The 16,368-nt window shown below is 53.0% G+C and overlaps 6 protein-coding genes across 6 annotated transcripts; 3 read left to right on the forward strand and 3 right to left on the reverse strand.

The window, feature by feature from the left end:
* Window positions 1-126: 126 nt before the first annotated feature.
* Window positions 127-1,215, forward strand: AtWU_08519 (alpha/beta-hydrolase; the record flags this gene model as incomplete). The annotated part of the gene is made up of 1 exon (XM_035503627.1): window positions 127-1,215. One exon carries the CDS (start codon window positions 127-129, stop codon window positions 1,213-1,215), a length of 1,089 nt encoding a protein of 362 aa, XP_035359520.1.
* A 1,670-nt stretch (window positions 1,216-2,885) lies between these two features.
* Window positions 2,886-4,778, reverse strand: AtWU_08520 (acyl-CoA synthetase; the record flags this gene model as incomplete). Its single annotated transcript, XM_035503628.1, has 4 exons — window positions 2,886-3,050; window positions 3,118-4,253; window positions 4,355-4,668; window positions 4,747-4,778. The coding sequence occupies 4 exons, from the start codon at window positions 4,776-4,778 to the stop codon at window positions 2,886-2,888; spliced, it is 1,647 nt and encodes a 548-aa protein (XP_035359521.1).
* Window positions 4,779-5,832: 1,054 nt separating this feature from the next.
* AtWU_08521 (exocyst subunit EXO84) lies at window positions 5,833-8,035 on the reverse strand (the record flags this gene model as incomplete). Its single annotated transcript, XM_035503629.1, has 3 exons — window positions 5,833-6,232; window positions 6,286-7,561; window positions 7,636-8,035. The coding sequence occupies 3 exons, from the start codon at window positions 8,033-8,035 to the stop codon at window positions 5,833-5,835; spliced, it is 2,076 nt and encodes a 691-aa protein (XP_035359522.1).
* Window positions 8,036-8,378: 343 nt separating this feature from the next.
* On the forward strand, window positions 8,379-9,053 carry AtWU_08522 (TOM complex receptor protein TOM20; the record flags this gene model as incomplete). The annotated part of the gene is made up of 3 exons (XM_035503630.1): window positions 8,379-8,436; window positions 8,523-8,768; window positions 8,854-9,053. The coding sequence occupies 3 exons, from the start codon at window positions 8,379-8,381 to the stop codon at window positions 9,051-9,053; spliced, it is 504 nt and encodes a 167-aa protein (XP_035359523.1).
* Window positions 9,054-10,380: 1,327 nt separating this feature from the next.
* Window positions 10,381-12,117, forward strand: gel2 (1,3-beta-glucanosyltransferase gel2; the record flags this gene model as incomplete). The annotated part of the gene is made up of 5 exons (XM_035503631.1): window positions 10,381-10,389; window positions 10,462-10,592; window positions 10,675-10,774; window positions 10,838-11,122; window positions 11,182-12,117. The coding sequence occupies 5 exons, from the start codon at window positions 10,381-10,383 to the stop codon at window positions 12,115-12,117; spliced, it is 1,461 nt and encodes a 486-aa protein (XP_035359524.1).
* A 798-nt stretch (window positions 12,118-12,915) lies between these two features.
* AtWU_08524 (F-box and WD domain protein) lies at window positions 12,916-16,345 on the reverse strand (the record flags this gene model as incomplete). Its single annotated transcript, XM_035503632.1, has 2 exons — window positions 12,916-15,947; window positions 16,003-16,345. 2 exons carry the CDS (start codon window positions 16,343-16,345, stop codon window positions 12,916-12,918), a joined length of 3,375 nt encoding a protein of 1,124 aa, XP_035359525.1.
* Window positions 16,346-16,368: the final 23 nt, after the last annotated feature.

A 16,368-nucleotide genomic window follows, 5' to 3' on the forward strand; every position in this document is an offset into this window, starting at 1 on the left:
AAAGAGAACGATGGTTTCTCTCTTCTTGCCAATCTCTTCCACAACATTCCTTTCTCCCATCATCTTATCGTACTTGTTCATTCGCTACAACTTGTTATATCTTATATCACCATCATCACTCTTACCATGGCAAACCAGGGCCCCCAGAACCCGAACGCCCGAAACCAGCCCATCCAAAACCAGCCCATCCAAAACCAGCCCATCCAAAACCAGCCCATCCAAAACCAGCCTATACAGAGCCAAACCACCCCAAATCGGCTTCGCTGGTGGAGTTGGACTGACATCCGCATTCGCCAACACCGCAGATTGGTCGAAAGGCACTACCCCATGCCAGAAGGCGGACCAGCCCATGCCAAGGGGACCATAGAAGTCGAGGCGCGACAAACTGGACGCATAATACGCGTCAATTGGTACTGTGGAATGGACAACAACAGCGCTGCAGCTCCAGTCATCATCCATCTCAGCGGCAGGAACTTTTGCGTCAAATCTCATGGCATCGACGATGAATTCCTTCACCTTGTTGCACGTGAAAATAGCCCCTTCGTAGTCCTCGACGTTGAGTACCGTATCGCCCCGGAGTACCCATACCCTGCGGCTCTCGAGGACATCCAGGACGTATTGCAATATCTCAGGCGCCATCACGACGAATACGATCTCGACCACTTGGCTATCTGTGGCTTCGGTGCTGGGGGAAATTTGGCCCTGGCTATGGCTATTAGTTCCCCCCGTGACACTTTTGAAACCGCGGTTGTGTTTTATCCGGTCACGGATTTGTCGTATCCAGAGAAGCGCAAGATTCAGCTTTTGGAACCGGTAATAAGGAGTCAAATGAGAAGGGGGACGGGTGGAGTGATGCCGGCATGGGTGATGGAGTCGACTGTCCAGTCTTATTTGCGTGGGAACCGTCCTAACATCGTGGAAGATCCGAGGCTTTCGCCTATTCGCCAGCAGGACGAGACTAGATTTCCGCGAAGGTTACTTTTCATTACAGCTGAAGGGGATCCGTGGACCGCGGACACTAGGACGTTGGCAGCTGGGTTGATATATGTTAGGCGTCGGGATCCGACAGCATTGCCGACAGTGTTTTATGAGGAGATGCCTGGCGTTGGTCATGCTTGGGATAAGTATAGGAAACTTGATGCGAATGGATTGGAACAGAAGAACAGAGCGTATGAGACGGCGGCGCGGTTTTTGAGAAGAGAGATCAACCCATGACATTCATGCATTCGTTCAGTTGTTAGTGGACTCTGTGGTATTATAATTAGGTAGTTTCTATACATACACCCCAAAACTCTACTCGTACCCTCCCGCTATACTATATTAGGCTTAGTGCTGGTCAACTACTATTACTGCCTTACCTGGATAGGCAATTAGCATCTGTTTTGATTTCTCGTTATTTTTCAGCGATTTGAGTGCCTACTTGCTCGCTCGCTTGCTTGCTTGATCCCTACCTGCTGACCCTGCCTTGCAGGATCCTACGTACGTACGACTTCAAATATATTATATTATGTTGAGACATTCACTGCAGCCAGGCAGCTGTCAGCTGATCCCTCGCCTCTTCTTCCTGCGTGGTCTCTGACCACCACCTCTTCCAACCACCTCAACCCAACCACCAACCATCTTCTTGAGATCTAGATAGATCAAATTCATATATCTTTGGCCCTTCGTCTTGACAGAATCCTACATACGTACAACTTCAAATATATTATATTATATTCATTGGCCAATCAGAGCTTGCTATTCTACTCCAGGGGGCCCATACAGGGCAGGCAGAGGAGTAGAATGTGTAGGCCTCAGGCCTTCATAGTTCCTACTGCCTACGCCTACTGTCTTCTATATCTGGCTCCCGAGCCTGCGGTGGCGTAGTGGTAGAACGTCACCAGGAAGACCCTGCTTGTACAGGAAGAGGTAGATAGCCCCCTTTTTAGCATTTAGAGACTACAGGTTTGAATCCTGTTACGGGCACCTACTTTACCCGGAGACACCCATGCAAAGAAAGTCTAGGGAAAGTTAATTCCTCTAGAACCTGGAGCTGGACCCAAGATTAGGTATATCTACCACGGTCGGAGGGAGGAGAATAGTAATCTCTCTATAATTTCTTAATATATGTCCTGTATAGATAGTCAGATCTAGAGCTAGCTTTGGAATCAATCTCTATATAAGAAACTATGGAGAGTAACTACACAGTAACAAGGAATAATCAGGGATCTGGATTCTGGAGATATCCAGTCTAGGTATACAAAGAACATCATCATCAGGCCGCAAATATCTGCCTGTATAGAGACTTCTGGACTTTATACAGGATCTGTCTATTCATTAGATTAGGATTCTACGTAGTATGGAGTTGGGAAGCCTTAATGTCAGGCAGGGAGCATCACCTACTACACACGCAACCAGGCGGCTGCATTAGGTTAAAGAGAATAAACTAAACTAAACTAAACTATCTGGCTCCCGATTCAGTATTGATTTATAGTGATTCTGACCATTCAGAATGCTCAGAGAAGTCAAAAAAAAATTACAGGCGCTAAGCCAGAAGGGGTAATCAGCATCTGATTCTATTCTTTATTGCTTTAAACGACGTATCTTGCTGCGTTTGGTGGTGGTGTTGCCGCGGTTGCTAGTAGGGAGGCAGGTAGGGATCGGGGTCAGGGATTGGAGGTCAGAGGTCAGGGTTACGGTAGGCAGCGGTCCGGCAATACAACCATGTAACGAGAAAATTACTTGCTTGATAATCACGTGATATCAAGATACTCGGATGGGTTTAAGGCGCGTCCACTAGGGGACTAGCGCCGAGCGCTAGTTCCCAATGGGCTAGAAGGGTATGAATAGAGTTTTGGGGGGGACGTACGTAGTATAGTAATTATCTTAATTATCTCTAGGTTAGGCTAGGCCAGCTCCGGCCAATATTTCTGCACCAGCGTCTTCTTGTTCACTTTGCCCATGGCATTACGTTCAATCGCTTCCACCAACTTCAATACCGTCGGCACCTTGTAAGGCGCCATCTCCTGCTTGAGCTGCGCACGCAGACTCGCCAGTTCCAGGGGTTCCGTCTATATCAATATTAGCATGCACTCTCTCAACCCGTAACAATAGAAACATCAAACAAGATAAACTTACCCCAGACCGCTGTTTAACCACGGCAGCCACACGCTGTCCCCATTCCTCATCTGCCAACCCCACAACCGCCACCTCCTGGATAGCATCCAGTCCCAGCATCTTCCGCTCCACCTCCAACGCCGAGATCTTATACCCCCCAGACTTAATCAAGTCAACAGACGCACGACCCTGAATGAAGTACGCGCCCTGCGCATCCCGTCTCGCCACATCCCCAGTCTTGAACCATCCATCCTCAGTAAACTCCTTCTTCGTAGCCTCCGGCTTACGCCAATACTCAATGAAGACATTATCACCCTTAATCTCAATCATCCCATCCTCATCCACCGCATCAACCACCTTCCCGCTCTCCTTATCCGTCAACCGCACCTGCACACCGGGCAACGGCCACCCCACGCTCCCGTCAATGCGCTTCTCCGTCTCCAAGCCACAGCTAATCGCCATGCCAATCTCAGTCATACCAAACCGCTCGAGAAGAACCTGTCCCGTGATAGCGGCAAACTTGCTCTTAACCGGGGTCGGCAGCGCCGCGGACCCGCTGACCATAAGACGGAGGGACTGGGCGCCAGAGCGGGCGGCGGCTTCGTGCTCGGTGCCTCGCAGGTGGGTTTCGAAGTAGTCGATAAGGCGGGAGTAGATGGTGGGCACGGCCATGAACATGGTGGAGCCGCCTTCGCGCCAGCGGGTCCAGATCGTGGCGGGGTCGAATTTCGGGTGCATTTCGACGGTGACGCCGCTGAGGAGACTGGCTGTGAGGCCGTTGATGATGCCGTGTATGTGGTGGAGGGGGAGCACGTGAATGAGTCGGTCACTGGGGTTGTATTTCCAAGCTTCGATTAGGCATTGCGCTTGGAAGGTGATGTTCTTGTGTGTGGTTACGCAGCCCTTCGGGTTGCTGGTTGTGCCGGAGGTGTAGATCATCAGGGCGCGGTGGTTCAGGAATGAGATTGGGCTGATGGTTGGGAGGGTGATTGCGGTGGTGGTTTGCTGGTGTGGGGTGAGGGGTTTGAAGGGGATGGGTTTGCTGATGCTTTCCTTCAGGGGGGTCTCGAAGTGCGCGAATGTTGGGTGCAGGAAGATCAGGGAGGGGTCGGAGTCTCCGATTGTGTAGAGGAGCTCTTTGACGGGGTGGGTGGTGCCTTGGGTTTGGTCAGGTTAGTGTTTTTCGTGTTTAGTGAGGCGCAATGGCTGGGTTTGGGTTCTCTGGGGCTTGGATAGTGCAGGGTTGGTGTGGACATACAGAGAGGGACGGTGACACCCCCCGCGGCCCAGACGGCCCATTGCGTAACCACGTAGTCGTAGCCGTTGGGCGTCAGGAAGGCGATGCGGCGCTCTTCCAGGTTTCCGACTTCAGTGAGGCCCAGCTCCTCCAGAATGACCTTCTTCAGGGCGACCGCATCGGCTAGCAGTTGTCCATAGGTGAATTCCTGCCCTTTGGTGGCGTCCACGACGGCAATCTTGTCGGGAGTGTTCTGCGCAAAGGCATTTGCCTGCACGAACAAGGGCAGAGAGGGGAGGGCCGTCAATGGAAGGGCCTGATGTTCCGCATCTTGCCTGCGCGAACCACGTTGGATGTGAGCATTACTTAGGGTTACAAGTAGCCGCGGATAAAGGCTCGGGAGCGATACTCACCCTTGTATAGATTGACCATTAGTGAGTCCCATGTTGATTGATTGGTGTCGCGCGCGGGGGAGATTGTACTGATTGAAGGGAGGAAGAAAGATTAGATCGGATAAAAAAGCGACAGACGAAAAAAAGAAGCAAGGAGCCCCAGAAGGGAGCCAATGGAGGGGATGAACCCACTTGCTGTTGAGTCTGCACGCAATAATCTTCGTCCGCTGCTTATCGTTCGGAGTTTCACGCGGATTTTGTAGCCGAAACTGTTGGGGTCCGCCGCTCGGCTTCTAAATTTGGGGCCGAGGTGGAACTGTGTCCTGCCATGCCCACTTCATGTTGTTGAAAGCAATTGCTATCAGCTGTACTTTCAGTTGCTGGTGAGAGGAAGTATTCATCCCGTAGTATTTGATGAAAAAGTTGTTTCTGGTGACAAGTAATGAAGATACCATCGTGTAGGCTATCGTCTCAGGTATCTGACGTCAGATCGTGTCCTAGTCATCCGCCGTGAACTGGCTGTCGGCATACTAGCCACACTGTTTTCGGACAAGTAGCGAGTCATACTAGATAATAGCATCCACTGACACCAACAAGGAATGTGGAGTGATCAGTTCAGTTGGCAGCTCGACTTCGAGGGAGACATCAATGAGTAGTCTATCTTCACGTGATCACACGTGCCCGGGATTGGCTTGATGCCGACTTCGGAGATCTTAGTCTCTATCCCCGCTTCAGTAACGTCGTGCAGGTAGCTCGAAGGAAAAGCATCTGCATATCTCTGCTTGTAGTGCTTTCTCAGTCTTGTCGATTGCAAGTTTCCATTCAAAAGAGGAAAATTGGTGCGGGTATACAAGGATCCGTTGAACGGCGGTCCAGCGCCATATACACGACTAAGCTCGGCGTTCATGGGTATGGATATAACATCTAGAGAATACAGAATAGAAGACACGAACATAGAGCCATTCTGGAGCACTCGCGTGGGGTCCATGTCAAACAGACTAAGCATAAGAAAGTGCGCAAACAGGCGACGCAGAACACGCATCATCAAATGTAGCCTCCTGAGGCTAGTGGTAATGAACAGAAAAATAAACAATATACACGCGTCACTTAGATAATTGCAGCTGCCGCTGCAGTGTCTGCTAACCCAGAAATAAGGGACTCAGATCGGGTCATCTGCGGTCGTTCGGTGAACTCCTCGCCTGTCTCCAAGTCCTTTGCGACGAGATCGGTAAAGTCAACGCCCACCTCGGTCAGCTGATCGGCTTGCTCGTGTACAATGTCAATGCATTTCTGCCAGACAGTCGTGCCGCGTTGGACGCTGCTGAGTTGGCGGGTGAGCAGGGCGTTGAAGCCGTCGAGGTGATGTTTTGCCCAGCGGATGCTGGCACTGGACATGACTGGCGGAAAGCACTGTTGGTAGATGCTAATGGTGTTCTTAATCAACGTGAAATACACGTAGGAGATCTGGAAAATGTATAGGGGGAGGTCGCCCTCAAAGACGCAGGCACTGCAGAAGGTTAGTTGTTCGAGCTACTGATCGAGTAGTACGGAGAGACATACCGAATCCGTTTGGAGACGATTTCCGAGCGGCTTTTCAAGAAAGCTTCCCGGGCTTGATCTTCGAATCCCAACCGCGTGAGCCAGGAGACTCTGGTTTTGGTGGACACGGGAAACGAGTGAGTATCCACGAGTGCTCGCAGGATAACCTCCGCCAGGGTGGCTGCACGCTCGTCGACCTTCGTGTTGATCACGTCCTGCGCGATCGCGTTGCCCTTCAGGCCCTTGGCGAGCTTGCGAAGCCGCTCGACGTTGGCCACTGCCTCTTCAAACCGCTGCAGGGCGATGTCAATATCCAGCTCGTCCACCTGCCCGTCAACCCAGCGAAGATTCTGTTGCTTTCCGTCCACATCGATACGCACCTCCGGCTTGTCGCGGGTGCTTTCGCCGCCGTCATACTGATCCGGCATGGGAGAATGGGAAGGGCGCCGGACGCCCAAGTAGCCAAATGACTCGGTGGACTTGCTTGCGGCCTCGGTCTCGGAGCGAAGCGTACGTCGGAGATCCTCGACGGTCTTCCGGAAGGTCGCAAGCAGCTCCCCTTTAGCCGAGCTGTCGCGCTTGTCATGGCGATAGGTAAACGGTTTTCCGCCGACGCGGACGTTGATCGCATTTGCTATTCCCCGGTCTTCGGCTTCATCTCGAGCGACTCCCGCGGAGAGATTGGCACCAAGGTCGATCATATCAACGTCTTGTAAAGGCCAGCACTCTTCTGCGACCAGCTTGGTGGGAACTGGCCCGCGATGGCTGCTCTGGTCCACCCGCTTGCGCTTCTTCGCAGCGATCAGCAGGTGGTCGTTGAGCAGCACTATATGAACTGGTCGCCGGGGCTTCCAGGTTGCGGAGTCCAGTTCCACCCAATGTCCCGTCTCCATCACGATGTGTCGACCGGGAACCACCGGTAGGAACTTCTGAGAGCCTTCCACTGTCTTCCAGAGGGTCTGGAGCTGGACGTTCCACATGCTCTCCAGATTAGCCACAGAACTGCGGTTGGCATTGCGTTTCGGCATGTACTCGTCAACGGCTGGGGACATGGGATTCGGGGTGTTGCCGATGGTGGTCTGTCCGAGCGCCGTGGTAAGCTCCGCCATCAGAGTGCGGAGGGTCCGCATTTCTCCTTTAAGCTTCTCCGCCTCCTTACTGATCTTGATGAATTGAGTGCGGTTCTGGTAAACATTTTGCTGCAGATCGGTCGAAGTTCGGTTTTTGACCTTCCGAAGACTCTTCTGGTATGCCTCGATTTCCTCTTCCGAGGCATTGGCGAGGAGGTTGGCAACGTCTGACGTAGATTGGTGCCACGTTAGCACCCGTGGGATTGGGGATCCGCGGGGACATATGTCGGGCGTCACTCACATTTGTCAACTGGGAGGCTAGGATCGCGAAGGGCATTCAAGTCCACCTTGGGGGGACCAGAAGACTCTGTGGACGGTCTGCGACTCGTCTCGGGTGGGCTGAGCCCGCCATACGTGGCTGGTGCCTTGGGCAGGCCCGGCACCGGCGGAGCGCTGACATCGAAGTCGGGGACCTGATTAAAACGAGTGGAATAACGGCGCTTGACTAGATCAGAGGTCGCGCCCTTCGAAGGGGCCCGGTCCAGGGATGTCGAGCTGGGAGAGGAGGTATTTTGGCCTGGAGTACTGGCACCCTTACTGCCGTTACTGGTCGGCAAAGGGCCGGATATGGGCTTCGGAGCACTGATCTGGGGGCGGGGCCGGCGCGACTTGCTGCGAAGGGTCAAGCCACGGCTCTCCATGACTGGCAAGGAGTCTATGAGAAGAAAAGATTGAGCCTGCAATCTCGTGGAAGGGGCGGAATGCTGCGAGAGAGAGGAAGTATAGAGAGAAGGGGAGTATGGGAGGCAGCTCAAGCGGGACAGAAACCCCGAGGCGGAACAACAATGATCCCGGCAAAATTATCCGGACAGCAAAAGAATCGCCGTCATCTCTTCACGTCCGCTTGTTTGCCTGTCTTGCTTCAGCTCAAACCTCTCCCGTACCCTCCCCCCCTCGACGTCGTCTAGTTCCCTCTCCTTGGTGGACTTTCCCTTTCGCCGCTTCCGTCTCTTCCCCATTTTCACACTCCATTCAACCTTCATCATGAGGACGTCGACCTTGATTGCCGCTACTGCCGGCACAATCGTCACCGGCCTTCTGGGTAAGGACACCAGCCCGGCCATCCACGGAACCATATACCGAAGTTCTCCCAACTAAGATGCTGATCGCCTTCATTGCCCTTTCTAGCCTACGCCGTCTACTTTGACCACAAGAGACAGACCGACCCGGAGTTCCGCAAAGCTCTCAAGAGGAACAACCGCCGCATGGCAAGGGCTGTCAAGGAGGAGGCTGAGGCCCAGGGTGCCATGCAGCGCGAGGTCATCAAGAAGGTTGTGCAGCAGGCCAAGGACGAGGGTTTCCCCACGGACCTGGAGGAGAAGGAGGCCTACTTCATGAGCCAGGTTGCTCAGGGAGAGTCTCTTGTTGCCGAAGGTATGCATCCCCCGACATGACGCGCTTCGAACACGTCCCCTACACCTTCTATGCATTGGCAATTCACATACCAACTGTATTACAGAACCCATTGAGGCTGCCCTGTGCTTCTACAAGGCCCTCAAGGTCTACCCCCAGCCTAAGGACCTGATCTCCATCTACGACAAGACCGTGCCCAAGGAGGTGCTCGAGATCCTGGCCGAGATGGTCGCTCTGGACTCCGGCCTGAAGCTCGGCTCGTTCACCGGCGAGAGCGCTGCCCCGGAGAGCCACGGAGTCGAGTAAATTCGATTCCACCATGACTTCTGATTCCCGGCCTCCCCATCTCTCTCCCTCTTGCTCCGTTCACCCACCCGCCCTTTCTCCGCATCAGAACCTTGGCCTTGAACGTGTGTGTCTTCTATAATAACCGGTTCACGCTGGGCCGTGGCCTGGTCCTCTGGCAGTGACGGAATCATCGGAATTCGGTGTCCGTCTGCCAGTCACGCTTCTCCCCTCTCCGTTTACCCATGTACTTCCGCATCATTTCCTTTCCAGATTTCCCTGTATATGTGCATTGTGTCTTGGCCGCCGACCTGGCGGGCATTTTTGGAATTTTTCGGCGCCATCACTGTGTTGTTTCTTCACCTCACCTTTTTCTTATTTCTCGACCGGGCCTGAACGGACGGCAAATGATCCGAGTCACTGGGGCCGGTAATAACTTCTTCCCGAGGGTTTCTCACGATGGGATGAAAACCCGGGTATGTATTCTTAGACGCACGAACATGTAGTAGTTGAGAGTGCACGAGTCACTTGAGCCGAAAACGATGATCTGTTTGATGTGAAACAAGCGAACATGAAATGTATGCAGTATGGGGAGCGGTGAGCTGTGTGGTGATGTGTTTATAAGTAGTTGGTGGTTGGTAGTTGTGGTGTTCACGGTTATACATTGTCTGTACTAAGCAGCAGCTCCGAAACGGGATTGAACCAAGCCGACAAGACATGCGTAATCAGCTCACCCTCTTTTCATCTTGGGCGACCCTCTTAGTAGCGTGAGGGTGCCAGGGTACTAACAGACTAACAGTACTAACAGGGTCTCTAAGGGACAAGGGAAAAGGGAACAACCAGGATCGGCCCTGAAATTGGCTGGTCTGAGGCACGCCGTCGAGCTGATGGGGCGAGTGCAGGCCAATTAAACCTAAAGCAACGGGGCTATTGGCGAGTAGCGGAGATTAGCGGTGCTATGCGACCCCCACTTCATTGGCCGTTTCAATCAATCTCGAATCACTGGGAGATTGGCTGCCTCCTGTTGGTCCCTGAGGGTCTCTTTGGGGGGGTAAAGGACCAGAGACCGACTCCTGCCTTGATTTTTTATAGCCATCAGCATGTCTCACTCCGGCTTCTTTCTTCTTCTCGTGCTTCCCTGTTCAGCCTCTCTGCCCCCGCGCGCTTTCCTTCCTTAGCTGCCTTGTTTTGGGTTTCTATTCCCACGTCACTCTTTTTTTATACACTATACCAATCGTTGCTTTTTCGGGTCTTCCTGTGGAAGATTCCATCCTCTCTTTTTCTTCCTCTTTATACTATATAGCCTTGTCAAGAGTCGATATCTGTCACTCCTGAACTCGTCGCAAAAATGTTCCCCGTGAGTACTATACCGATAGTAGCAGTTTGCGACCATGGAATGATTCGATTGCTGACTGACGGTCTGGTATAGACATACACTCAACTGTTCGCCGCGGCTTGCGCTTTTGCGACCACCGCCAACGCTGTCACTCCCATCGAAGTCAAGGGCAAGGACTTTGTCAACAGCAAGACTGGTGATCGCTTCCAGATCCTGGGTGTCGAGTAAGCATCCCCTCATTGCCAAAAAGATTACTTCTCGTGAGGAATATCTATATGCTGACTGTATGCTCGCTTTGCGCAACAGCTACCAGCCCGGTGGTTCTTCTGGCTTCAGTGCCACCGAGGACCCCCTGAGTGATGCAGATGCCTGCTTGCGCGATGCTGCTCTTATGCAGAACCTGGGTGTAAGGATCTCCTCTTTGCTGGCTCTCTCTTGCTGTCCCCGCTAACCGTGGGGATCCGTTCAGATCAACACTATCCGCGTGTACAACCTGTCTCCCAATGTCGACCACAGCAAGTGCGCCTCCATCTTCAACGGTGCGGGTATCTACATGATTCTTGACGTGAACTCCCCTCTGTCCGGTGGCTCGCTTGACCGTACCAACCCTTCGAGCACCTACAACTCGGTCTACTACGAGCAGGTCTTCGGTGTCATCGAGGCCTTCAAGAACTTCCCCAACACCCTGGGTTTCTTTGCCGGTAACGAGGTCATCAACGAGCAGAGTGTCTACGAGGCCCCTGCTTACGTTCGTGTATGTTCAGTTTCTTTCTATGTAATGGGGTTGAGCTTTCTTGCTGATTCTTTCTTCAGGCTGTCGTCCGTGATATGAAGGACTACATCTCCACCAACGTCAACCGCTCCATCCCCGTGGGTTACTCCGCTGCTGATGTGCGCCCCATCCTCATGGACACCCTTGACTACTTCGAGTGCAACCTGGAGAACTCGACCAGCTCTCGCTCCGACTTCTTTGGCCTTAACTCGTACTCTTGGTGTGGCGAGTCATCCTACAAGGATTCCGGCTACGATGTCCTGACTGAGGACTTCTCGAACGCCTCCCTGCCCGTTTTCTTCTCCGAGTACGGTTGCAATGCCGTCCAGCCCCGTGTCTTCACCGAGGTGCAGGCCCTCTACGGCAGCGAGATGGACCAGGTCTTCTCCGGTGGTCTGGTCTACGAGTGGACCCAGGAAGCCAACGACTACGGTCTCGTGGCCATCAACAGCAGCGACACTGCCACCCTGTTGGTCGACTATGAGAACCTTCAGAAGCAGTACAACAAGTTGGACATGAGCAGCATTGAGTCCTCCAACTCATCCCAGACCTCCAAGGAGGCTGTGACCTGCAGCTCTTCTCTGATCACCAACAACACCTTCCTGAACTCTTGGGACCTGCCTACCGTTCCCTCCAAGGTCGCTGACTGGATCAAGAACGGCTACACCAACGCCACCGTCGGCAGCCTCGTTGCCGTGTCTGCCACCACCATCCCCCAGACCATCTACGACTACAACGGCAACAAGGTCTCCAGCGTCAAGTACAAGGTCCTGTCCAGCGATGAGTCCAACACCCCCGGCAACTCCACTTCCCTCACCAGCAGCTCGAACAGCAGCTCCAGCACCTCGAGCTCTAGCTCCAGCTCCAGCTCGGGCTCCTCCAGCTCCGACTCTTCTACCTCGGGAAGCAGCGCCCTGTCTGCCCCCTTCATGGGTGTGTTGACCGGCGCCACTCTGTTCGCCGTCTTCATGCTGTAGATCTGCTTGCCTTAGACCTTTTGTTCTTCCACTTTCCATTCTGCATCACCTATCTTTCTGATTAGATTCTTTCCCCATACTGTTCCCGGTGAACCTGTTCTTGCCAATTATGACCATGACCTTTTGCCCCCAAGATGGAGGCGTTGTTCCACGTGTATAGAGTGAGGTCCCCTGAATAGAGCCAAGTGGCAGTGGGCAGTTTGACTCGGGATATGATTTCGACGACGTTTAATACATCTACGTGCTGTATATATACCTTTTTGCATTGTTTCTGTAGTACGGCTTTGCCGTAATGGAACTATTACCTCGACTGTTCTTGTGATTTATCGTGTCGTACATTGTGGTCGGTTTCGCGTCAGGTGATTTGGCCGTATCTGAATCACTGAGTCGTTAACTCCTCTCCTCTAACATATATTAGTATGCTCCATCCTAGTCCCTAACGAAGACGCTGAAACAAACTTATAATTTCTCGCTTAAAAGAGATATCTTAGTCCCACTCATCAATGCGATGATATACTAGCAGTGCAACCTTAATCATACTGAGGTTTTAAATAACCAGAACTAAAAGGAAAATCTACAGCATATCAAGCTTGATAATAATTTCTTAACCTCTTCAACTAATTATGAACCGAATAACTAACGGATATACCATACACAAGTTATGTATTACGCAACACAGCATTAACAGTGTAAGCACATCGCAATAGATAACATACAATAACAACAACGATATCAACAAATAGCACAAATGTATGGATAGATATGTCTATCGTATCATTCACAAACAAAAAGCTTAGACTAAGCGCGACCCTTCCCTTTGTCCTTCCCAGCAGGAGATGGCTGCGCCCACGGTGACAGTGCCGGGTATTCCTCTGTCGGGTGGTGCTGGCCCGATTGACTCTCTGCTTCTGCGAGACTTAGCTGGATTGCGAACTCGAGATCATCAATCTCTTGTTGGCGACTGCTTTCTGCGACGGCTGGGCCTGATAGAGACGGGGAGGGTGGGTCGAAGGGACCGGTGTCTGTGTCCAGGTCGGTGCCGGGCTTGTTGTCCTCGAGGAGACTAAGACGGATGGCTTCAGCGATATCGGGATCGAGGTCGCCATCCGCGAAATCTTCGTAAGGCGACGATGCAGAGGATAGCTCATCTGGTGCGACAGAGCTGTCGTTTGGCCCAATGGTGTCGCTCGGGGAGGTGCTCACTGCTGAGCTCTCGATGGCTTCACCGCGTTTGTGGGCTTCGCTGGAGTAGGCCTCTTGGCTGAGGAGTTGAGCATAGGCAAGAAGCTGCTCTTCGTCGACATCTGGGCCGAGAAGGTCAACGCCAAAGCGGTGGCTGAGGTGGGCACGCTCCTTTTCGTCGGCAATCTTTTGGCGTTCCATTTCGACCTTCTCATCTTCGATGTAGTCCTTAAGCGCGCCCCGGCCGCTCGTGTTGAAGCGCTGACCTTCTGGGGTGGAGTTGATACCCCTAAGACCGCGACGGAGCCGACGCTTGCTGGACTTGTATTGGTCGGCGCCGGAGGAGCTGTAGGACCAGTAGCGCAGGTGGGTTCCTAGGGCGACCATACCCCGTAGAACGGTTGGATCGGGATCAAGGCAGATAGCGCCTGTGGCATAATAGTTGTTGCCAACACCGTGGATTGATGCCTCGGCTTGAACAAGTCGACGGCGCGCGCGGGTAGAAAATCGTGAGTTGATGGTCCGGATTGGACGAGTCGAGGAGGCGAGGGGATCCCAGGCCTGCACTAGGCCATCATTTCCACCATGGACTAGGTACAGCGAGGTCAGAGCGACGCAGGAAACTTGAGGAGATTCAGTTTGAATAATTCGAATTGGCGAAACGTGATTGATGACTTCAGCATTCTTTGACGTGGGTGACCGGATGTCCCATACAAAGACCGTTCCCGCGGCTGTACCCACAGCCAAGTAGCGTCCTCGCTGACCAGGCACTTCTGCATTGCCAGGCGATTGCTTCATATGCGGAAGAGGCGAAGACGTGGCGGAGGAGAGTGCGGAGGTGCCCGACATACCGATGAGAGGATCTTCATCGATTGTCAATAGAGCATAGGTCGAGAGGTCTAAAGCACTCGTAGTGATCTGGACCGACTTTCTGTCACTAAAGTCGAAATCCGTAATGCGCCATTCGGTGTTCGAAATGGAGCAGACCGTCTCACTCAATCCACTGGAAGCGCGAGATGGAGCGGTGCTGCTTGAGCTGCTCACAGAAGAGAGGATAGGAGACTTGACAGGACCACCAAAGATGGACGGTACAGGCACGTTCTCCACGTTGTGAGATCCGTGAACTGACAATGATGCATCATGTCTAGTCATCTTTCTCGTGTATCTGCGGATCGAAGCTTTCTCGTCATCTCCCACACCCAGGGAGATCACCAAGAACGATTCGCCGGCTCCGTGACCATCGTCTCCAGCGAAATCGACCCTCAATTCACGTCTCATGTCCCATCCCTCGCATACCTTCCGGAAATGCTTGGGCTTGAAGGACAGGAAGCGCTCAATCTCCTTTGTCTCTGCAGCTACCTGTTCCTCGTTGAGCTTCATGGCATCCGACGACGACCGGGGGCTATAGCTGCCATCGACCGAATCACGACTGAATGGATCAAGCCGTGCAATGCGTCTGCTTAACTCAACAAGCTCCCAACGAACACTTCTGCCCGTCTTCCAAGCAAGCTGCTCATATTCCTCAGGAGACAGCTTGGTGGTAGGCACATCAGGCTGTCGTGGGAGGTCAGAGAGGTAGAAGACCTCACCCAAGGCGTTCAGGACGGTCGCCCAGATCCGCCGACGGGTATGACGTTTCGGGGAATAGCTATCATCAACCGAGATGGAAATGATAGGGACACCAGGACACAGCACCCATCTAGCAGTCACTTGGCCCCTCTCGTACCTTTTTTCATAGGTAGGGTGAGGACCAAGGGCATAGGATGTGAGCACTCCGGTAGAGGAGCCTGACAGCATCGCAACCAGACCGCCGGTCATCTTAAGGATGTTGGAGGACTTAGCAATCCACACCGCAGTAACACCGGTCGCAATCAAGTTGAGCGCGGGGATTCCTAGACTAGGCTGCGAACTGGAATCCGCGATGCCCAAGAACCTCCCGCGTTGCTCCGTGGTTGAGATGAAGTATGTACGACCTTGAGGACATGCTTCACCATAGATCATGCCATAGGGCTGACTAACATCCATGCGGTTAGGAGCTCCAACATGATCACCAGAGCCTAGTCCATACTCTGCATCTCCGGGAAATAGGTCTGCAAAGTGTCGGAAGAATTGGTGGTCAGACAGGCCCCATGTACCGACTTTCACCGTTGCGGGATCACTAGCTGACGCGAAGCCTTGCTCCGAAGCGCCATGGATGAAGAGAGGTTCCTTCTTCTTGACTTCCGATCCGAAGCTGCCGTGCAAGTGGCTGACAGGGTACAGAAGCTGTGAGGTATAGGTGGCTACGGCGCTGCCATTCCGGACGCTAGCCGCTCGCACCGTGCCGGTTTTCTTGGACGGTTCGAACTGCGCCGGCTTGCCTCTGGAGAGCGATCGGAGCAAGCGGGTTCTCATGATATATTCACTTCTCCAGGATGCCAGCGCAGTCAGCCTGGAGAAATACCGCTTATCAGACGTCACCGTTTCCGACGACTTCGCTGCAGAAAGCCACGCGCCATCCTCGACAGTGTAGGGGCCGGGAAAGTAGCGAGAAAAAGCAATTCTCCATGCGTGAGGTGTCGTGACAAGACCATGGAAATGGCGAGACACAAGGGCCATCGAGGACAGAGAAGGGGGAGGCAGATGCGACAGGATGTGCGTCAAAACCTCTGTCGGAAGATCATTAACATGACGTTCAGAGCCCGAGATAACGGGATGACATACCATTGGGGAAGGCTTCCAGGGACAAGCCCGAGTAGCTGGACGGCTGCTTCTTCCTAGATTTTACTCCCTCCTCTTTCTGGATCAACGGAGCGACGGTATGCTCATACTGACTGACTGTGTCGTTGAACGGCGGCGCAGGGTCAGCCTCCTTCAAGGGCGACTGCTGGCCGCCATCGCATGAGTCATGACCGACACTGGAGTCCCCAGACTTCTGATGGCGAAGCCCAGAGACTGGGAGTTCACCATGCGAATCATTTCCATGCTGAGTAGAATTGAAGGGCACGTCTAAAGAGGGGTCTACCGAAAGCGAACGGTCGAAAACTGCAGTAGGCTCGGATTGCATAAAAGAGTTTCGCGGGGTAACTG

This window comes from Aspergillus tubingensis (assembly GCF_013340325.1).
Source record: "Aspergillus tubingensis WU-2223L DNA, scaffold_9, whole genome shotgun sequence".
Lineage (NCBI taxonomy): Eukaryota > Fungi > Ascomycota > Eurotiomycetes > Eurotiales > Aspergillaceae > Aspergillus > Aspergillus tubingensis.